General features: G+C 34.5%; 1 protein-coding gene across 1 annotated transcript; it reads left to right on the forward strand.

Moving 5' to 3' along the window:
• Nucleotides 1-1,844: 1,844 nt before the first annotated feature.
• LOC134714767 (uncharacterized) lies at nucleotides 1,845-24,455 on the forward strand. Its single transcript, XM_063576298.1, has 12 exons — nucleotides 1,845-1,923; nucleotides 5,754-6,229; nucleotides 6,850-7,105; nucleotides 7,372-7,540; nucleotides 8,124-8,470; nucleotides 9,164-9,266; nucleotides 9,892-10,004; nucleotides 19,672-19,831; nucleotides 20,518-20,705; nucleotides 22,326-22,465; nucleotides 22,767-22,830; nucleotides 23,409-24,455. Exons 2-12 carry the CDS (start codon nucleotides 5,775-5,777, stop codon nucleotides 23,538-23,540), a joined length of 2,127 nt encoding a protein of 708 aa, XP_063432368.1. The 5' UTR covers nucleotides 1,845-1,923; nucleotides 5,754-5,774; the 3' UTR covers nucleotides 23,541-24,455.
• The last annotated feature ends 482 nt before the right edge of the window (nucleotides 24,456-24,937 follow it).

Consider the following 24,937-nt stretch of genomic DNA (forward strand, 5'->3'; position numbering starts at 1 on the left):
TTGACCATATCGTTCAGGTTACAGTTGCAAAATACTCTTGCCCCACTTTTACACGGAATGATAATTTATTATTTTTTCAAAGTTTTATAGGAGAGTGAGCTTGGGGATATATATATATAATATCAAAAATCAAATCAAACATAAACATATTTGATTTATATATAATACGATTACTTTAACGGTATTCAAAAGAAATTCGTTAATCCAGCTGCATGAATTCATACAATACTTTTCAAAGTCATACTGATTACGTGAAAAGTGAACATTTGCTGCTATAAAGTTGTCTAATTCAAGCATAAAACGTGCAGTGCCCCTCTAAATGCCCTCTTTGCTGGTGGTATGACCAAACTGTTGATCAAATGACACATTTACAGGTTGTTTATTGCATTAATTTTATTTCAGTGTAGAAATGAACGTTGACAGAGAGGCTGAGGTTCATTAAGTTTTTATCTGGAGAAAAATTAAACAGAACATTTTCCTTGATTTACGGATGTTACCACTATTATTGTGTATATCCTGTGCTGTACGGTGGAATGCAAGGTTAACCATAAAAATGTCCAAATTGTCAAGATGGCACGATTGCAAAACAAATATATTGTTCCGTTTATTTTAGATTATCTAGACTAAACTAAACAACTTTCTACGAACACATTTACCAATACATTGCTATGGATATTATTTTTAGTAAACTTTTTTTTATTAATTTATCTGGAATGCTTGGAACAAAAATTTCGGACAGTCACTTTTATAACGAAATTTCACTAAACTGATACAGCCAAATTCATCACCCTGCCATATATATCTCTGCCAGTCTAAATCTAAAGGAGGCAATATTGTAACTCATTAAAAACTGGATTTTTAAGGGGGTCACTAACTGTTACATTGATTTCCTTTGTGTACGTTTATTGTCATAATATATGTAGTAAATGAACCCGGCTTAGCGCTATGCAGTGTGAAATATTTCATGCACGTTCAAATGACGACAGAAAATTAACATTTTAAAAGAGGAAGTTTAGACTGCCAATGGAAAATTAATGATATGGATAGTGACAGACATTGTGCTTTGCAATAAGACATCTCAAGGAGTTTTTGCTGATCGGCCTAAGTTACCATTTTTTCAAGCCCGTCATACTTCAGGGTTGTTGAAAAAGAAGTAAGCTTTACAGGGGCGAATCTAGCCAGTTTTAAAAAGGGGGATATCAACTCAGAATTAAAGGAGACCCAACCATATGTCGGACTCCCCATTCAAAAGCATTCTAGATCATTATAGAAGGGATTTTCCAACCCCCTTTTTCATAAATCCGCAACCGCTTTACATATATATCAAATTACAAACCGTTAATTTTTCCATTATTTTATTTGAATAATTTAGATTGAGGGTGTATGTAAATTGTATAATGCAACTGTATTAGGATTTGATCGAAGTCTGTCATCGAAGCAAATTAGCTCGCTTAAAAATTTGGTTAAGTGATATTATGGCAATCTTCATGACAGAATACATAATCTTCATATTTATTTTCTTATCAACATTTATCGATATAGTTTTCCAGCTTTTTGTTAAATGGTTATTTATGTCATTTTGTTTCTGCTGGGACCATAATATCAGTGGCGGATCCAGAAATCATATATGAAGGCCCACTGACTGACCTAAGGGGGGCCGCGCCAGTCACGCTTCAGTGATTCCCTATATAAGCAACCAATTTCCCCCCTGCCCCCCCCCCCTAAATCCGCCTATGAATATAATAACAACTTATTGCTTGAACATTTAAATACACGTCGGAAAAAAATGTTTCCGAGACACATCCGTTCGTGGTTTTGTGTGTTAGTATAGAATCTTCCGTGTATAATTATATGAAGCGTCATTGGATACAAACAAGGAAGTAATTTAAATCAATATGCGACTGACAATTTAAACAACTAAATGTAAGTTTATTGACTGGTTTTTGCACCATTCAATATTTTCATTTGTCGAAAGCTATTATATTAAGTCATTAATGAGCACAAATTTTGCTACAAAAATCTCACATAATTTTATCCCTTCTGTATTCATGGTATTCAGTTTGTTGCAGATTTTTGTTTAATGTATTGTTAAGACGGTTTATTGTTTGTTGTTTGTGTCGGTAAAATGCTGCTGGTTCTCGACTTGACCAATGCATCTCACTTTTAATTTAAATATGCAGTCTAAAACTATGAAGACAAAAATAAATTAACTACTGAAGTATTACTGAAACAATTAGTTTGCAATAACTTGAAACGGTCTTGTAAGTGCCTAAAACTCATGACAATTAATCATGTATGTCATGTTTAGAAATTTTGTTCTAACAGTATATATGTTTATGAGGGTTTGGATGGGGTTAAATGATTAAAGAATAATTAATCAGCCCTTAAAAATTGAAGATTAGAGAATAACGGGCCAAAAAATAGAAGATTAGAGAATAAAAGGGTTAATTTTTGGAAAATTAAAGAAAAAAGGGGATATTTTTTTAAAGATTAGAGAAAAAAAGGGTGAAAATTAAATGTTTACAGAATAACAGACCCCCCCCCCCCAATCCAGACCCTCGTTTATGTTACTTAATATTAAAATATGGAATTGGCTGATCAAATGTCTGTGGTCTCATCTGCATAGCATTTTGTAAATCCACAGCTCCTCAAAAACGGCTACATAATCATGTCAGAATCCAACATTAACAGCTTCACAGGATTAAATCAAAACAGCTTTACAGATTTCAATCAATACAGCTTCATAGAAATTAATTAAAACAACTTTACACAATTCAACCAAAACAGCTTCACAGAATTCAATCAAAACAGCTTCACAGAATTCAATCAAAATAGCTTTACAAAATTCAACCAGCACAGCTTTACAAATTTCAACCAAAACAGCTTGACACAATTCAACGAAAACAGCTTCACATAATTCAACCAAAACAGCTTAAAAGAATTCAATCAAAACAGCTTTACAAAATTCAACCAAAACAGCTTCACATAATTCAAAACAGATTGACTTATTAACCATATCAGCTTCAAAGAATTTAACCAAAACAGCTTGACAGAATTCAACCAAAACAGTATCAAAGAATTCAATCAAAACAGCTTTACAACTTCAACCAAAACAGCTTCACAGAATTCAAAACAGATTGACCTATTAACCATATCAGCTTCAAAGGATTTAACCAAGACAGCTTTACAGAATTGAATCAAATCAATTTTGCAGAATTCAACAAAAAACAGCTTATTAAAATTCAACCAAAACAGCTTGACACAATGCAACCAAAACAGCTTGACATAAAAATAACCAAATCAGCATCACATAATTCAACAAAAAAAGCTTGACAGAATTCAACCAAAAAATATTTTAAGATTTCAACCTAAAAGAGCTTGACTTAACCAAAACAGCTTTACAGAATTAAACCAAACTGATTAACTGAACCAAAACAGCTAGACAAAAATCCAACCAAAACAGCTTGATAAAAATTCAACCAAAAAAGCTTCACTGAATTCAATCAAAACAACTTCACATAGTTCATCCAAAACATCTTCACATAATTCAACCAAAACAGCTTGACAGATTCCGACCAAAACAGATTCATATATTTCAACCAAAACAGCTTGACAGAATCCAACCAAATTGATTAACTAAACCAAAAACAGCTTCCAAAAATTCAACCAAAACAGCTTGACATAATTCAACAAAACAGCTTCACAAAATTCAACCAAAACAGTTTCACAAAATTCAACGAAAACAGCTTCACAGAATTCAAACACAACAGTTTCACAGGATTCAACCAAAACATTTTCACATAATGCAACCAAAACAGCTCCACAGCATCCAGAAAAAATAGATTGATAAATTCCAACCAAATGAGCTCCACATAACTCAAATTAAACAGCTTGACAGAAATAAACCAAAACAGTTTCACAAAAGTAAACTAAAACAGCTTCACAAAGTTCAACCAAAACAGCTTTACAGAATTCAACTAAAACAGCTAAACACAATTCAACCAAAACAGCTTCACAAAATCCAACCAAAACAGCTTCAAAGAATTCAATCAAAACTGCTTTTCAAAATTCAACCAAAACAGTTTCATAGAATTCAAAACAGATTTACTTATTAACCATATCAGCTTTGAAGGATTAAACCAAGACAGCTTGACACAATACAACCAAAACAGCTTGACATAAAAATAACCAAAACAGCATCACATAGTTCAACAAAAACAGCTTGACACATTCCAACCAAAACATAATTTAAGACTTCAACCAAAAAACAGTTTGACTTAACCAAAACAGCTTAAAAGAATCAAACCAACTTGATTAACTAAACCAAAACAGCTAGTCAAAATCCAACAAAATAGCTTTACTGAATTCAATCAAAACAACTTCACATAGTTCAACCAAAACATCTTCACATAATTCAACCAAAACATCTTGACAGATTCCAACCAAAACAGATTCATATATTTCAACCAAAACAGCTTGACATAACCAAAACAGCTTGACAGAATCCAACCAAATTGATTAACTAAACTAAAACAGCTTGACATAATTCAACCAAAACAGCTTGACAGAATTCAACCAAAACAGCTTCACAGAATTCACTCAAAACAGCTTCACAAAATTTAACAAAAACAGTGATCAAATCCAATCAAAACAGCTTCACACAATTCAAACACAACAGCTTGACAGAATTCAACCAAAACAGCTTCACATAATTTAACCAAAACAGCTTCACAGAATTCAACAAAAATAGATTGATAAATTCCAACCAAAAGAGCTTCACATAAATCAACTAAAACAGCTAGCCAGAAATAAACCAAAACAGCTTCACAAAAGTAAACTAAAACAGCTTCACAAAATTCAACCAATACAGCTTGACAGAATCTAACCAAAACATAAAAAAAGAGTTGTTATGAACAAAAATAGCAGAGATTGAATTATTTTTTTTGTTAATATGATTCAGGCTTATCATGATCCCCTAAGTTCAATAAAGGTGTCATGCATTATAAATATCAGCGTGTGGGTGTATTAGGGATTTATTTCAGGGACAGTGACCAAACTTGTCATTTGTCACTGAATATTTATGTCAAAATACCTTTTTTTTAACAATTGCAAGTTGGGACAGAATTTTAAACATTTGAATAATATATGGAAAATTTTGAGTTATTATAATCAAGTACCTCCACTTGTTTTGCCAGGTGTGCTCTACTCTGATCTTCAGTGGCTGGTATTACCAGTTTTCCTGCAGAAGGTCAATAGTTCTTTCTATGGTGCCACCTAGCATCTACAAATACGTATTAGCCACCACAATATAGCCAAGCATGCTGATTGTGGGGTTTAACACAATCATCCAAGAATATTAAAACTAAAAAAAAAGTTGAAAAAGTTTGACTCATTAGATTGGCATTAAGCACGCACAAAAATACTACCAAAAGACAAAAAACACAAAGAGTATTGAAAACTAATAACTTATAGAGATGTTTTTATTGTTACGAAAAATGCAACAGGGTTATAATGGCAATAATTTAAACTTTCATTTTGAATTTTTTTATATGAATTATAACTGTATGATTATTCTCAATATCACAAAGATTTAAATGCATTTTCGTCTAAAATGATTAGATCCCAATAATTATGCACGCAATAATTTCTGAATTTAAAGTAATCAAAGTTCCTGGTGGTGCTTATACTTTCTTCTCAAACAGATTTCCCTTTACATTTAATTTCATTGACCATGCCTTAATTTCATTTTGCAGATCATATGGACATTTTCCCATATGGGTGCTGCATGTAGCTCAGAGCCAGAGTATAAGCAGATTCCTAATTCAGCTGTAAAAGAACCTCTCCACCCATCAGATTTACATCCAAATCCTGCAAAAGTAGTGCAAAAACCTCATGTAGAAAAGAAAGTAGAATTTAACCAAGATACAAAGATAGATACACCATCAAAAATGTCTACTTTAAGTCCTGGTAAAGCTCCTCCTAAAAGGACAATTTCTGTTCTGAAACAGATGGGAGACGATGAGCGAATGAAGAGAAATCCTGAAATAAAACAATTCTTGACAGATTTCATCAATGTTCGTGTTTATATAGAAAATCTTCTAAAAAAAGCTGAGTGTGATGAGTATGAAGAATTACATAAGATGTTAACAGACAAAATCATTGAACCATTCAATAAACAGACCAAAGATGAGGGACGATTGTTGATGGGGGATCATCTAGCTAAAATTAGGTAAGATACTTATCCTACAGATATTGTTATGAATTATAGTAGACTCCAGCAAATGTGATACAAGTGTAAAAGGGTAGATTACTGTGGATCCATTGATATTAGTTGGATATCAATTTCCGTGAGTTTGGTGGCTAAGAAAGAACCACAAAGTTAGATGTTCTATAAATAACATATTTTCTAAAGGAATGAATACAGACTTTGCCACAACCACTAAATTAAATATCCACGTATATGCAAGTTTTCCTCAAACCACGAAAGTTGGTATCAACGAAAGTAAATGAATCCACAGTATATCCATTTAGACAAGCTACTGGAATTATTAAAAAATTTCAAGCACAAGAAATTATGCAAATTCCATTATTAAAAATAATTCCAACTTATTAATAGCCGGTTATGCAAACTTTGGCAAAATGAAGAAATCAAATATTCACGAAATTTATTCCTCAATCCATGAAAATTGGTACTCAAGAAAATAAAATGAATTCCCAATATTACAAAAACTTCGCTCTCAGTTTAAATCAACTGTCATAAACTAAAATTGCCTCTATTGGTTTCTCCCCTACTTTTTTTCACTCTAGTTGATACTTCATTTGTTTGAAATAAATGCCATTTTTTTCTAGTTTTGTGAAGCCAGTTGTAGATTTATACAATAGAATACTAGAGGAGCATGATATCCATGAAGGTATTTCTCCAAGCCTAGATGATGATGATAGTGAGCAACCATATTATATAGCTATCGTAGATATCAGATCAATACTCTGGAACTTCTCTGATACCAGTAAAGACTTTGGAATGTCCATTGCTCAAGATACAGATTTCTTTCAGTCTATTGTGAAGGACTTGCAAATTACTTTTAAAGAAGGACTGGAAAATTTGGTAAGTTTATAAAAAATTGTTTATAAACATTTTTTTTAATACACAACCACCATGAACAGTGCCTGTTTTCAGCTTTCGTTGTAAAATACTATACTATACTGAATATGTATATATATTAATTATTGTGGAATAAATTTTCATTACCAAATTTTTGGACAAAATGAAAAAGTGTACAATTTTTGGAGGTATTTTCTAGCATCTTTTTTTCCCTATAGTATTGTAAATGCAAATCAGTGGTTTATAATCCATGACACTTTTTATTTCAGACAGCAGGTGAATTTTCCTTCAATTCAGCTGTTGCCATAACAACAAACTGTGGACGAGCTGGAGTACAAAAGTCATCTTTCAATGTAGAGGTCAAAAAGGACAACTCTGATCCAGTTTCTGTCCACATGGTGGATGTTCTTACTCCTTTTCTCAAGTCAAAAGAACAATGTAAGCATTAATAACAAGGAGATGAGCATTATACCTTCACTAACTTTACACACTTCTTTTATTCAATGTTTCCAAAATACTTTGTTGATATTGTTCTAGGTCATATCATGATCATATCATGACACATTAAGCTGGGTTTTTTTTATATAGAAATTCATGATTTAAAAATATAGGAATTAATCAAACACTTTCTATTACAAAGAAGATAGCACATTTATCAATAGGATTTACTGTGTCGCGCACAACACTATCTGTACAAAAACAATGGTATGGAAAGTTTATGCGCCACTCAAATTATTAAAACACAGAATAAATATGGAATTTATTAAAAATTTCAAACACATGAAACTATGCAAATTCCATCATTAAGAATAATTCCAAATTGAAATAATAGCCTGTTATATATATAAAACAGTACAAGAAACCATACAAACAGCTATATATATAAAACAGTACAAGAAACCATACAAACAGCTAACTGAAGACTACTGTAAATTTAGAAATTATTGCATGCATTTTATTTTATTATTACCATTTTGTCATTTGTTTTCAATATCTATTGATAATATTCATTTATTTCTAGTTGTGAAATTAACAACCTTGTTGGCATTGTCTTACATGGTAAATGAAGATCAGAATAGGTTTTTAACTGCAGACCTGTCGTTGTTTGATTTCCTGCTTGAGATGATCAAACTAGCCATGAAAGACAAGGACAGACGTTACTCTGGTTTCAGTGTTCATGAACTAATTGAAGGACTTGCTGGTCTAGCCAAAAATGATGAGAATAAATTAAAGATAATGGAAAAGAAAGATACATATCCTCTACTGAAGAAATCCATTATGCAGAATAAAGCTGAGCAAGAACAGCTAGCAGCAGTCAGGGCTGTATGGGAGTTATCCTTCGTTGAAAAGAACAAAAAGATTTTAGCTGTAAGTATTTGAATCTGACATATTTGTGGATATATCAATCATCCTTAATTAGAACGATAGTTGTATGTGTGAGTGTATGCAAGTGGGAGAGAAAGGCTTTTTATTTTTACTTTATGTGATTACATGCTTGTTATGAGCCCTATGATTAAGAAATAAAAATACCTTATCTTTATCTTTATATGTTTTAGTAGGAACAGTTTAATGTTGATTTATCAAAGTCATCCGTTTTTTTTTTTAAATTCTGAAGGGTTGAATGTTCAGAATCAGACATGACATTTGCCAAGATGCAGTGGCAGATCCAGGCAATGTTTTATTTGACTTGCATGTGATGAAACCTTCCCTTTTCAAAAATGGTTGGATCTGCGACTGAAACTGTTAACATTTATTTAAACATTTTAAATTAAATTGAGATGGAAGAGAAAAACACTTTTTATGAGCTATTCAATTTATCCAAAATTTTTGTATAAACAAATAAAGTTTAGAGAAATTTTACACAGTTGATTAGTATCCTTTTTAACAGCAGTTCATGTTTTGGTCAGGCATTTACATTAATAAATATGCTTACTAGTACATTACATTCATTCTGTAATTTAAAGTATGGAAAATTGTTTCATTCACAAAGATAATGCTATTCAACAATATTTTTATATTTGCAGTTTTACATGTTTATGATTTTCATTTTTTGGAATTCAGAAAGATAAAGATCTGATGTCAAGGTTAGAGAGTTTACAAAAGCATGACAATCAAGATATAGCTAACTCAGCAGGGAGAGCATTGTTTGTTATCAATCCTGACAGTGAGTTATCTTTCTGTTGTTTAATCATTGGTGAACACATTAAAACACTAGAATATGCAATAACAAAACATTATTTCTATTTTAAATAAGGAGATATGGTATGATTGCTTATGGGACATATATTCACTAAAGGATAGACGTAAGCAACTACATGTTTAGGTCACCATGCAAATTTCATCATTGACCAACCCTTTACTATATAATCAGCTGCAATAAAGTCAGCCATGGAATAAAAAAATGTGAAATCCTTTAAAACAAAAACAAAACAAAACAGCAACCTAATTTATGACAGAAAAATGATGGAAATATAATGGCACCCACTGATTTACAGGCTCCTAACATGGGATAGACACTTAAAGAATGAATTGTCTCCCCTTGTTAATCTTAATTTATTGTATGATTCTTAAACTGCATTTAATTCAAAGGTTAAAGCAATGAAGAAATAAAAAGTAAATGATCAAACATGCAATAAGGGAAAGCATTTAAAATTTACTTTAAAAAAAAAAATCCTTTCATATATTTATTATTAATATAATATATTTTGGCGGAAACATATTTAGTTCCGTGAATATATACTTCCGCTATTGTATTCATTTGTTGAATTAAGTTTTTTTTTATAAATTAGATGAGAAAAATCTGATGAAGTCGGTAGCTGATTCTCACTCTAAGCTGGAACACCCTGAACAAGAACATATCATGATAAGTTACCAGTGGAGTAACCAGAAAACTATACTTCAGGTCAGTTATCTCCCCTTACCCTGAACAAGAACATATCATGATAAGTTACCAGTGGAGTAAACAGAAAACTAAACTACAGGTCAGTTATCTCCCCTTACCCTGAACCAGAACATATCATGATAAGTTACCAGTGGAGTAACCAGAAAACTATACTTCAGGTCAGTTATCTCCCCTTACCCTGGACAAGAACATATCATGATAAGTTACCAGTGGAGTAACCAGAAAACTATACTTCAGGTCAGTTATCTCCCCTTACCCCTGAACAAGAACATATCATGATAAGTTACCAGTGGAGTAACCAGAAAACTATACTTCAGGTCAGTGATCTCCCCTCACCCTGAACAAGAACATATCAGGATAAGTTACCAGTGGAGTACCCAAAAAACTATACTCCAGGTCAGTTATCTCCTCTTACAAGAACATATCATGATAGGTTACCAGTGGAGTAACCAGAAAAATATACTCAGGTCAGTTATCTCCCCTTACCCTGGACAAGAACAAATCATGATAAGTTACCAGTGGAGTAACCAGAAAACTATACTACAGGTCAGTTATCTCCCCTTACCCTGGACAAAAAGGTATCATGATAAGTTACCAGTGGAGAAACCAGAAAACTATACTACAGGTCAGTTATCTCCCCTTACCCTGGACAAGAACAAATCATGATAAGTTACCAGTGGAGTAACCAGAAAACTATACTACAGGTCAGTTATCTCCCCTTACCCTGGACAAAAACGTATCATGATAAGTTACCAGTGGAGAAACCAGAAAACTATACTACAGGTCAGTTATCTCCCCTTACCCTGGACAAGAACAAATCATGATAAGTTACCAGTGGAGTAACCAGAAAACTATACTACAGGTCAGTTATCTCCCCTTACCCTGAACAAGAACATATCATGATAAGTTACCAGTGGAGTAACCAGAAAACTATACTTCAGGTCAGTTATCTCCCCTTACCCTGAACAAGAACATATCATGATAAGTTACCAGTGGAGTAACCAGAAAACTATACTACAGGTCAGTTATCTCCCCTTACCCTGGACAAAAACTTATCATGATTAGTTACCAGTGGAGTAACCAGAAAACTATACTTCAGGTCAGTTATCTCCCCTTACCCCTGAACAAGAACATATCATGATAAATTACCAGTGAAGTAACCAAAAAACTATACTCCAGATCAGTTATCTCCACTTACAAGAACATATCATGATAAGTTAGTTACCAGTGGAGTAACCAGAAAACTATACTTCAGGTCAGTTACCTCCCCTTACCCTGAACAAGAACATATCATGATAAGTTACCAATGGAGTAACCAGAAAACTATACTTCAGGTCAGTTATCTCCCCTTACCCTGAACCAGAACATATCATGATAAGTTACCAGTGGAGTGACCAGAAAACTATACTACAGGTCAGTTATCTCCTCTTACAAGAACATATCATGATAAGTTACCAGTGGAGTAACCAAAAAACTATACTCCAGGTCAGTTATCTCCTCTTACAAGAACATATCATGATAAGTTAGTTACCAGTGGAGTAACCAGAAAACTATACTTCAGGTCAGTTACCTCCCCTTACCCTGAACAAGAACATATCATGATAAGTTACCAATGGAGTAACCAGAAAACTATACTTCAGGTCAGTTATCTCCCCTTACCCTGAACAAAAACATATCATGATAAGTTACCAGTGGAGTAACTTGAAAACTATACTTCAGGTCAGTTACCTCCCCTTACCCTGAACAAGAACATATCATGATAAGTTACCAGTGGAGTAACCAGAAAACTATACTTCAGGTCAGTTACCTCCCCTTACCCTGAACAAGAACATATCATGATAAGTTACCAGTGGAGAAACCAGAAAACTATACTTCAGGTCAGTTATCTCCCCTTACCCTGGACAAGAACATATCATGATAAGTTACCAGTGGAGTAACCGGAAAACTATACTTCAGGTCAGTTATCTCCCCTTACCCTGGACAAAAACAAATCATGATAAGTTACCAGTGGAGTAACCAGAAAACTATACTTCAGGTCAGTTATCTCCCCTTACCCCTGAACAAGAACAAATCATGATAAGTTACCAGTGGAGTAACCAGAAAACTATACTACAGGTCAGTTATCTCCCCTTACCCTGGACAAAAACAAATCATGATAAGTTACCAGTGGAGTAACCAGAAAACTATACTTCAGGTCAGTTATCTCCCCTTACCCCTGAACAAGAACGTATCATGATAAGTTACCAATGGAGTAACCAGAAAACTATACTTCAGGTCAGTTATCTCCCCTTACCCCTGAACAAGAACATATCATGATAAGTTACCAGTGGAGTAACCATAAAACTATACTACAGGTCAGTTATCTCCCCTTACCCTGGACAAAAACGTATCATGATAAGTTACCAGTGGAGAAACCAGAAAACTATACTACAGGTCAGTTATCTCCCCTTACCCTGGACAAGAACAAATCATGATAAGTTACCAGTGGAGTAACCAGAAAACTATACTACAGGTCAGTTATCTCCCCTTACCCTGGACAAAAACGTATCATGATAAGTTACCAGTGGAGAAACCAGAAAACTATACTACAGGTCAGTTATCTCCCCTTACCCTGGACAAGAACAAATCATGATAGGTTACCAGTGGAGTAACCAGAAAACTATACTACAGGTCAGTTATCTCCCCTTACCCTGAACAAGAACATATCATGATAAGTTACCAGTGGAGTAACCAGAAAACTATACTTCAGGTCAGTTATCTCCCCTTACCCTGAACAAGAACATATCATGATAAGTTACCAGTGGAGTAACCAGAAAACTATACTACAGGTCAGTTATCTCCCCTTACCCTGGACAAAAACTTATCATGATTAGTTACCAGTGGAGTAACCAGAAAACTATACTTCAGGTCAGTTATCTCCCCTTACCCCTGAACAAGAACATATCATGATAAATTACCAGTGAAGTAACCAAAAAACTATACTCCAGATCAGTTATCTCCTCTTACAAGAACATATCATGATAAGTTAGTTACCAGTGGAGTAACCAGAAAACTATACTTCAGGTCAGTTACCTCCCCTTACCCTGAACAAGAACATATCATGATAAGTTACCAATGGAGTAACCAGAAAACTATACTTCAGGTCAGTTATCTCCCCTTACCCTGAACCAGAACATATCATGATAAGTTACCAGTGGAGTGACCAGAAAACTATACTACAGGTCAGTTATCTCCTCTTACAAGAACATATCATGATAAGTTACCAGTGGAGTAACCAAAAAACTATACTCCAGGTCAGTTATCTCCTCTTACAAGAACATATCATGATAAGTTAGTTACCAGTGGAGTAACCAGAAAACTATACATCAGGTCAGTTACCTCCCCTTACCCTGAACAAGAACATATCATGATAAGTTACCAGTGGAGTAACCAGAAAACTATACTTCATGTCAGTTATCTCCCCTTACCCTGAACAAAAACATATCATGATAAGTTACCAGTGGAGTAACTTGAAAACTATACTTCAGGTCAGTTACCTCCCCTTACCCTGAACAAGAACATATCATGATAAGTTACCAGTGGAGTAACCAGAAAACTATACTTCAGGTCAGTTACCTCCCCTTACCCTGAACAAGAACATATCATGATAAGTTACCAATGGAGTAACCAGAAAACTATACTTCAGGTCAGTTATCTCCCCTTACCCTGGACAAGAACATATCATGATAAGTTACCAGTGGAGTAACCAGAAAACTATACTACAGGTCAGTTATCTCCCCTTACCCTGGACAAAAACAAATCATGATAAGTTACCAGTGGAGTAACCAGAAAACTATACTTCAGGTCAGTTATCTCCCCTTACCCCTGAACAAGAACATATCATGATAAGTTACCAGTGGAGTAACCAGAAAACTATACTTCATGTCAGTGATCTCCCCTCACCCTGAACAAGAACATATCAGGATAAGTTACCAGTGGAGTAACCAAAAAACTATACTCCAGGTCAGTTATCTCCTCTTACAAGAACATATCATGATAGGTTACCAGTGGAGTAACCAGAAAAATATACTCAGGTCAGTTATCTCCCCTTACCCTGGACAAGAACAAATCATGATAAGTTACCAGTGGAGTAACCAGAAAACTATACTACAGGTCAGTTATCTCCCCTTACCCTGGACAAAAACGTATCATGATAAGTTACCAGTGGGGAAACCAGAAAACTATACTACAGGTCAGTTATCTCCCCTTACCCTGGACAAGAACAAATCATGATAAGTTACCAGTGGAGTAACCAGAAAACTATACTACAGGTCAGTTATCTCCCCTTACCCTGGACAAAAACGTATCATGATAAGTTACCAGTGGAGAAACCAGAAAACTATACTACAGGTCAGTTATCTCCCCTTACCCTGGACAAGAACAAATCATGATAAGTTACCAGTGGAGTAACCAGAAAACTATACTACAGGTCAGTTATCTCCCCTTACCCTGAACAAGAACATATCATGATAAGTTACCAGTGGAGTAACCAGAAAACTATACTTCAGGTCAGTTATCTCCCCTTACCCTGAACAAGAACATATCATGATAAGTTACCAGTGGAGTAACCAGAAAACTATACTTCAGGTCAGTTATCTCCCCTTACCCTGAACAAGAACATATCATGATAAGTTACCAGTGGAGTAACCAGAAAACTATCCTACAGGTCAGTTATCTCCCCTTACCCTGGACAAAAACTTATCATGATTAGTTACCAGTGGAGTAACCAGAAAACTATACTTCAGGTCAGTTATCTCCCCTTACCCCTGAACAAGAACATATCATGATAAATTACCAGTGAAGTAACCAAAAAACTATACTCCAGATCAGTTATCTCCTCTTACAAGAACATATCATGATAAGTTAGTTACCAGTGGAGTAACCAGAAAACTATACTTCAGGTCAGTTACCTCCCCTTACCCTGAACAAGAACATATCATGATAAGTTACCAATGGAGTAACCAGAAAACTATACTTCAGGTCAGTTATCTCCCCTTACCCTGAACAAGAACATATCATGATAATTTACCAATGGAGTAACCAGAAAACTATACTTCAGGTCAGTTATCTCCCCTTACCCTGGACAAGAACATATCATGATAAGTTACCAGTGGAGTAACCAGAAAACTATACTTCAGGTCAGTTATCTCCCCTTACCCTGGACAAAAACATATCATGATAAGTTACCAGTGGAGTAACCAGAAAACTATACTTCAGGTCAGTTACCTCCCCTTACCCTGAACAAGAACATATCATGATAAGTTACCAATGGAGTAACCAGAAAACTATACTTCAGGTCAGTTATCTCCCCTTATCCTGGACAAGAACATATCATGATAAGTTACTAGTGGAGTAACCGGAAAACTATACTTCAGGTCAGTTATCTCCCCTTACCCTGGACAAAAACAAATCATGATAAGTTACCAGTGGAGTAACCAGAAAACTATACTTCAGGTCAGTTATCTCCCCTTACCCCTGAACAAGAACAAATCATGATAAGTTACCAGTGGAGTAACCAGAAAACTATACTACAGGTCAGTTATCTCCCCTTACCCTGGACAAAAACAAATCATGATAAGTTACCAGTGGAGTAACCAGAAAACTATACTTCAGGTCAGTTATCTCCCCTTACCCCTGAACAAGAACGTATCATGATAAGTTACCAATGGAGTAACCAGAAAACTATACTTCAGGTCAGTTATCTCCCCTTACCCCTGAACAAGAACATATCATGATAAGTTACCAGTGGAGTAACCAGAAAACTATACTACAGGTCAGTTATCTCCCCTTACCCTGAACAAGAACGTATCATGATAAGTTACCAATGGAGTAACCAGAAAACTATACTTCAGGTCAGTGATCTCCCCTCACCCTGAACAAGAACATATCAGGATAAGTTACCAGTGGAGTAACCAAAAACTATACTCCAGGTCAGTTATCTCCTCTTACAAGAACATATCATGATAGGTTACCAGTGGAGTAACCAGAAAAATATACTCAGGTCAGTTATCTCCCCTTACCCTGGACAAGAACAAATCATGATAAGTTACCAGTGGAGTAACCAGAAAACTATACTACAGGTCAGTTATCTCCCCTTACCCTGGACAAAAACGTATCATGATAAGTTACCAGTGGAGAAACCAGAAAACTATACTACAGGTCAGTTATCTCCCCTTACCCTGGACAAGAACAAATCATGATAAGTTACCAGTGGAGTAACCAGAAAACTATACTACAGGTCAGTTATCTCCCCTTACCCTGGACAAAAACGTATCATGATAAGTTACCAGTGGAGAAACCAGAAAACTATACTACAGGTCAGTTATCTCCCCTTACCCTGGACAAGAACATATCATGATAAGTTAGTTACCAGTGGAGTAACCAGAAAACTATACTACAGGTCAGTTACCTCCCCTTACCCTGAACAAGAACATATCATGATAAGTTACCAATGGAGTAACCAGAAAACTATACTTCAGGTCAGTTATCTCCCCTTACCCTGAACCAGAACATATCATGATAAGTTACCAGTGGAGTGACCAGAAAACTATACTACAGGTCAGTTATCTCCTCTTACAAGAACATATCATGATAAGTTACCAGTGGAGTAACCAAAAAACTATACTCCAGATCAGTTATCTCCTCTTACAAGAACAGTTAGTTACCAGTGGAGTAACCAGAAAACTATACTTCAGGTCAGTTACCTCCCCTTACCCTGAACAAGAACATATCATGATAAGTTACCAATGGAGTAACCAGAAAACTATACTTCAGGTCAGTTATCTCCCCTTACCCTGAACAAAAACATATCATGATAAGTTACCAGTGGAGTAACTTGAAAACTATACTTCAGGTCAGTTACCTCCCCTTACCCTGAACAAGAACATATCATGATAAGTTACCAGTGGAGTAACCAGAAAACTATACTTCAGGTCAGTTACCTCCCCTTACCCTGAACAAGAACATATCATGATAAGTTACCAATGGAGTAACCAGAAAACTATACTTCAGGTCAGTTATCTCCCCTTACCCTGGACAAGAACATATCATGATAAGTTACCAGTGGAGTAACCGGAAAACTATACTTCAGGTCAGTTATCTCCCCTTACCCTGGACAAAAACAAATCATGATAAGTTACCAGTGGAGTAACCAGAAAACTATACTTCAGGTCAGTTATCTCCCCTTACCCCTGAACAAGAACAAATCATGATAAGTTACCAGTGGAGTAACCAGAAAACTATACTACAGGTCAGTTATCTCCCCTTACCCTGGACAAAAACAAATCATGATAAGTTACCAGTGGAGTAACCAGAAAACTATACTTCAGGTCAGTTATCTCCCCTTACCCCTGAACAAGAACGTATCATGATAAGTTACCAATGGAGTAACCAGAAAACTATACTTCAGGTCAGTTATCTCCCCTTACCCCTGAACAAGAACATATCATGATAAGTTACCAGTGGAGTAACCATAAAACTATACTACAGGTCAGTTATCTCCCCTTACCCTGGACAAAAACGTATCATGATAAGTTACCAGTGGAGAAACCAGAAAACTATACTACAGGTCAGTTATCTCCCCTTACCCTGGACAAGAACAAATCATGATAAGTTACCAGTGGAGTAACCAGAAAACTATACTACAGGTCAGTTATCTCCCCTTACCCTGGACAAAAACGTATCATGATAAGTTACCAGTGGAGAAACCAGAAAACTATACTACAGGTCAGTTATCTCCCCTTACCCTGGACAAGAACAAATCATGATAAGTTACCAGTGGAGTAACCAGAAAACTATACTACAGGTCAGTTATCTCCCCTTACCCTGAACAAGAACATATCATGATAAGTTACCAGTGGAGTAACCAGAAAACTATACTTCAGGTCAGTTATCTCCCCTTACCCTGAACAAGAACATATCAAGATAAGTTACCAGTGGAGTAACCAGAAAACTATACTACAGGTCAGTTATCTCCCCTTACCCTGGACAAAAACTTATCATGATTAGTTACCAGTGGAGTAACCAGAAAACTATACTTCAGGTCAGTTATCTCCCCTTACCCCTGAACAAGAACATATCATGATAAATTACCAGTGAAGTAACCAAAAAACTATACTCCAGATCAGTTATCTCCTCTTACAAGAACATATCATGATAAGTTAGTTACCAGTGGAGTAACCAGAAAACTATACTTCAGGTCAGTTACCTCCCCTTACCCTGAACAAGAACATATCATGATAAGTTACCAATGGAGTAACCAGAAAACTATACTTCAGGTCAGTTATCTCCCCTTACCCTGAACCAGAACATATCATGATAAGTTACCAGTGGAGTGACCAGAAAACTATACTACAGGTCAGTTATCTCCTCTTACAAGAACATATCATGATAAGTTACCAGTGGAGTAACCAAAAAACTATACTCCAGGTCAGTTATCTCCTCTTACAAGAACATATCATGATAAGTTAGTTACCAGTGGAGTAACCAGAAAACTATACTTCAGGTCAGTTACCTCCCCTTACCCTGAACAAGAACATATCATGATAAGTTACCAATGGAGTAACCAGAAAACTATACTTCATGTCAGTTATCTCCCCTTACCCTGAACAAAAACATATCATGATAAGTTACCAGTGGAGTAACCAGAAAACTATACTTCAGGTCAGTTACCTCCCCTTACCCTGAACAAGAACATATCATGATAAGTTACCAGTGGAGTAACCAGAAAACTATACTTCAGATCAGTTACCTCCCCTTACCCTGAACAAGAACATATCATGATAAGTTACCAATGGAGTAACCAGAAAACTATACTTCAGGTCAGTTATCTCCCCTTACCCTGGACAAGAACATATCATGATAAGTTACTAGTGGAGTAACCGGAAAACTATACTTCAGGTCAGTTATCTCCCCTTACCCTGGACAAAAACAAATCATGATAAGTTACCAGTGGAGTAACCAGAAAACTATACTTCAGGTCAGTTATCTCCCCTTACCCCTGAACAAGAACAAATCATGATAAGTTACCAGTGGAGTAACCAGAAAACTATACTACAGGTCAGTTATCTCCCCTTACCCTGGACAAAAACAAATCATGATAAGTTACCAGTGGAGTAACCAGAAAACTATACTTCAGGTCAGTTATCTCCCCTTACCCCTGAACAAGAACGTATCATGATAAGTTACCAATGGAGTAACCAGAAAACTATACTTCAGGTCAGTTATCTCCCCTTACCCCTGAACAAGAACATATCATGATAAGTTACCAGTGGAGTAACCAGAAAACTATACTACAGGTCAGTTATCTCCCCTTACCCTGAACAAGAACATATCATGATAAGTTACCAATGGAGTAACCAGAAAACTATACTTCAGGTCAGTTATCTCCCCTTACCCTGAACAAAAACATATCATGATAAGTTACCAGTGGAGTAACCAGAAAACTATACTTCAGGTCAGTTATCTCCCCTTACCCTGAACAAGAACATATCATGATATGTATTTTGATATTTCGGAAGTTTATATAATATATGTGTTTTAGAGAATGAAAAATTTTGCATTTGTCAAAACAAGAACATATCATGATAAGTTACCAGTGGAATAATTCATGACATTAATTGTTTTACAGATAAAGGATAAATTAAGACAAAACAATTTCCCAGTATGGATAGATGTAGATTTCATGGAAGGATCTATGCTTCAGATGATGGCTTCAGCTATAGAAAAGGCATCAGTGGTGTTAATTTGTTATTCAGAAAAATACAAGGACAGTAAAAACTGCAGAACAGGTTTGATAGAAAATTTTCTGTTATTTGATAAAAAATAGTAATGAAATAATATTGATAATCTTAATTTAAGGGTATAATCTAGCACATGATGACTAATTTAGTTGGTAACCTTTTTCAAGGGTGCCCACTCGTACCAATTAAATATTGCAAAACATAGATCATTAATACGAAATACTGCATTTGATTACTTGAAAAAATTGACCTGGACTTTCAAGTCCTCAAAATATTGGATACCATTCTAATCAAACGCACCATTATTATTTTTTTGTAAACTATTTAACTAAAGTGGCATATTTGAGATCTTAACAAAATTTTAAAACTTGTTGATCAAACATGTAAAGTAGCATACCCATTTGGAACAACATTCCTAATGCGCCTCGAAATGAAGAACTCAAAAGTCATGTGTAAAGAAAAAATCTCTGTGTAGTGATATTGGACATGTATCTATTTTACAAATGACTGAGCTTAACCATTTGTGGTGATTAGGAAAGTAGAGGAACATAGAATAAATGTGTAAAAACTATGGAGCTATTAATTTACCAAATGGAGCCACATCATAAAAGGATGTTCGGGGTATGCCAATTTACGGGAAAAGTAATCTCACTTCATATGTATAATAGCTATGCAGATTAAAACAAGTAAAGTAGACTGTTGATATTCCATGTATCATATTTTTTGTTTTGTAGAGGCAGAGTATGCTTTTGCCCGAGACAAAATGATAATTCCTGTCTTATTACAAAACCGATACAGACCTGATGGCTGGCTGGGTATTCTTATTGGATCGAAGAAATTCTATGATTTTAGTGGCAAATATGATTTTGAGAAAAAGTTTCAGGAATTGAAAGGTGAATTAGAAGGCCAGTTGTTACAAAAGGTATATTTTTATATCATATTGAGGTTACTTGAGACCATATACATATAACAGCAAAAAGATATAAGGGAGAAATAAAAAAATAAAAAGTTTTGAACCTTGAAATTGTCATTGTATACTATATATAAAAAGCAGTTGTACATTCTATGACAGTAACAAATTTATAAATTACAACCAAGCAGGAATAACTTATGACCTAAGTACTATAAGATATAGTTTTATTAACTCACCTGGCCTGAAGGGCCAAGTGAGCTTTTCTCATCACTTGGCGTCCGTTGTCCGTCGTCGTTAACTTTTTACATTTTGAACTTCTTCTAGAGAACCACTGAATGGAATGAAATCAAACAAGGCATGAATGTTCCTTATGAGGTGCTGACCAAGTGTTGTTACTTTGTAGCCTATCCATCATCCAAGATGGCCGCCAGCGGGGGACTTAGTTTAAAATAGGACCCTATGGGAAATGCATACAAATGACTTCTTTTAGAGAACCACTTAATGGAATGAAACCAAACATGGCACAAATGTTCCTTATAAGGTGCTGACCAAGTGTTGTTACTTTGTAGCTGATCCATTATCCAAGATGGCCACCAGCTAGGGACACATTTTAACATTGGACCCTATGGGAAATGCATACAAATGACTTCCTTTAGAGAACAACTGAATGGAATGAAACCAAACATGGCAAGAATGTTCCTTATGAGGTGCTGACCAAGTGTTGTTACTTTGTAGCTGATCCATCATCAAAGATGCCTGCCAGCAGGGGACTTAGTTTAACATAGGACCCTATAAGAAATACAAACAAATTTCTACTTTTAGAGAAACACTGAATGGAATGAACTCAAACATAGCATGAATGTTCCTTATGACATGCTGACCAAGTGTTGTTACTTTGTAGCCAATCCATCAACCAATGTGGCTTCCAGCAGGGGGCTTGGTTTAACATAGGACCCTATGGGAAAGACATACAAATGTCTTCTTTTAGAGAACCACTGAATTGAATGAAAGCAAACATAGCATAAATGTTCCTTTCTTAATGAGGTGCTGTTCAAGTGTTGTTTCTTTGTAGTCAAATTTTATCTTTTTATTTAATTTCAAAACCCCAAGTAGAATCAGGTGAGTGATACAGGCTCTTGAGAGCCTCTAGTTGCAAATCTTGTACAAAAATGCTCATGTATTTTATATATATATTTTACTCTTATATTAATCATATGTAATTGTCTCATATCTTTTAGGCTAATGCTGCTAAGACAGGAGAAGCTTAACATCTAATACATATATATTTCTAAAGATTGGTGATGGTTGGTTGTTTTCTTTAAACTCTTGGCATGTTTAACCCCACTGCCTTTTTGTGCCTGTCAGAATTTTAATTCATCTACATGTTTTGAAGTTTTGTTTGGTGTCCATTTTCACTGAACTAATACACAATTTTCTTTAGGGGCCAGCTGAATCAAGCCTCCTAGTTGGGGATTTTATCACTGTGTTGAAGACACATTGGTGGCCTTCAGCTGTTGTCTGCTCTTTAGTCTAGTTGTTGTCTATTTGACACATTCCCCATTTCTTTTCTCAATTTCAAACTGTTGGAAAAAATATATTTAGCATTATGTTAACATTTATGAATTACAGAAAAGACAGCCTGCAATGATGAAGGATTTAGTGAATCAAGCTGTTAATAGTGAACATGCAGATGTGGAGAAAGAAATTGGTGTATTAAGTTGGACAAAACAGGACTTACAAAACTGGTTAAAACAAAATCAATTAGAATCGTAAGTTACCTATGTAAATCTATTTGGATGGAGAGTTTTCTCATTGGCACTCATACAACATTTCTCTTTTACATTGATCAAAATAAATATGTTTTAGAAGTGCAGGTTTTCTTTGAATTTATCAAAAGTAAAAATAACAGGAATTTTATGTACTTCTGAAATTTTGATAATTGAGCAAATTTTGGATTACCCTATACTGCATAAATATTAAGTGCATTATCATTTAGTCAAAGTTATTCATTTTAAAAATCACACAACATAACTACCAGTACTAATTTTTGTCATATGTTTTATTTCTTAGGTTTTCTGGCCTTCATTCGCTGACCGGTGAACAAATTGGATTCTTGTACAAATTATTTAGAAGGGTAAGCTATATAAAAACATACAGTATAGTCACTTTATAGGTAATGTAGAAAGGTGAGATATATAAAATTTACGGTATAAATTATTTAGAAGTGTAAGGACTTATGTCCATTCTTCAAAAATTCTAAAAATAAATGCATGCAATAATTTCTGAATAAACAACAGATAAAATCTAAGCCACTAAACAGAACAATAATAACAAACAAACAAAAAATGAAAAATAAATGACCTGTAATTTGTAGTTTTAACAACATTTTAGACAAAAATGTGTACTGTACATATTTTTTACTGTAATGTTTACATTTATATCATTGTTGTCACTTTGTAAACACTTTAATGTTTGTTTCACTTATTGATCACAAGTTTCTTGGAACAAGGGAACTGTTAGCCTGTCACACATGTGATCTCTCTTTGTCCTGAACATGCATGCAATATTTGCCACTGGACATTAGGCAACCAACATCTCTTGTTTAATTTTTATTAACTAGTAACAGGAAAAAAGATAGTACAGTCATTATCAATTCTCTGTTACAACATTCATGAATTTTTAGTGAAATCTTTAATTTTTTTATTTATACAGGCTCCAGATTTTTTCTACAAATGTTTGGAAGAAAAACTTGGATTGAAGTCTTTAGAAGATCTGATGAAATTTGACAAAGCTTTAGAAAAACTAAGCAGAGATCATCCAGATATTAACCAACTTCTTTTATGATGAAATGAAACGAATAATCAACAGCTGCTGTTTCATTCTAAAAGGGACATTTACTACTTTTGAGCACTTACTAAAGAAGGACAGAGTTAGGCTTTTAAGCCACTGGTTTATCTTCAGTAATTGGCTTATCCATGACAATGTATAACTGCGCAAACACAAGTTGCCATTGATTTAAGTTTTGTCTTTCTTGAGTAAATCTACGATGATATTGTCTTTCTGTATTGGTGTTATCAATCTGTATGGACTCTGTAATGTTTTTTTTTATGTTTTATGCAAGTTTATATTTTTACTAGACACAGGCTGTTAACAATCCTTAACCAATCAAAATTAATTAGAAGTGTTACAATTCACCCAAAATGCACTGAATTACAATAATTATAATCAAATGTACATACAGGAATTAAATATGTCTTGATATAAAAAACAACCAAATAGCTGCTATCATTTCTTGTGTGAAAAAAGTTCAAAGAAAAGAAAATCACATATCTGTAAATCAAATCAAATAATTTTATTGGTGTAAATTCCTATACAGAAATGATACCAGCCGACATTTACAAAATACAGATACAAATACAAAAATAAACAAACAAACAGACAAAAGCAAAAAAAAAAAAAAAAACATATTTTCTCAATGATAAGAGATACATATTTTATATTTACATTGCGTGGAGGTGTTATTCATACAAAATTATTAATTCAAGCTATTAACAATTAGCTTTAATACTATAAAAGTTCTTAACAACATTATGTTTGCTTTAAATGAATGTTCAAATCATACATATCGCTTATTCCAGCTACACTTACAGTACTAATGTCTGTATCATTACTTTTCAAAATGAAACTAAACTTATCTTGTTCACACATATTAGCAAAAGATGGAACTATATCTGTATCTTCACTCCTTTGATGTTTATATCAAAATGGTGTATATTAAATGGACATCTATGAGAAAACCATGCAGATGGTGCTCCATGCAAAGTTGTTTGATTTTGATAAAACTTTGCTAACATGTTCAGATTGACCTTATATGAAAGTCATGGAAGTTTGAAGCCCTTACACTGCTGGTAACCATGGCAACGATAGGGATTTAGGGTATTTCCCAGTTTATTTATAGATGCATTTACTGAAATGCATAGATTTCATGGATTTCTCAAATAGAAATAAATACTATAATACTTCTGAGTGTTTAAATACTTTAATATCACAGATAGGATGTGTATGAAGTATAAATCACATAATTTTATTAAACATAATGATATATATAGAAAATAAGGGCGTGGCAAAACACATAAAGTGATAAAAAATATGGCCTTTTCATCAAATCACACTAAAATAGACACTACAGCCCAAAAGTCGCTTTAATTTACCCTAAATTTCAGACATACATTGCATTTTCT

Source organism: Mytilus trossulus, chromosome 4 (genome assembly GCF_036588685.1).
Source record: "Mytilus trossulus isolate FHL-02 chromosome 4, PNRI_Mtr1.1.1.hap1, whole genome shotgun sequence".
In the NCBI taxonomy this organism is placed as follows: Eukaryota; Metazoa; Mollusca; class Bivalvia; order Mytilida; family Mytilidae; genus Mytilus; species Mytilus trossulus.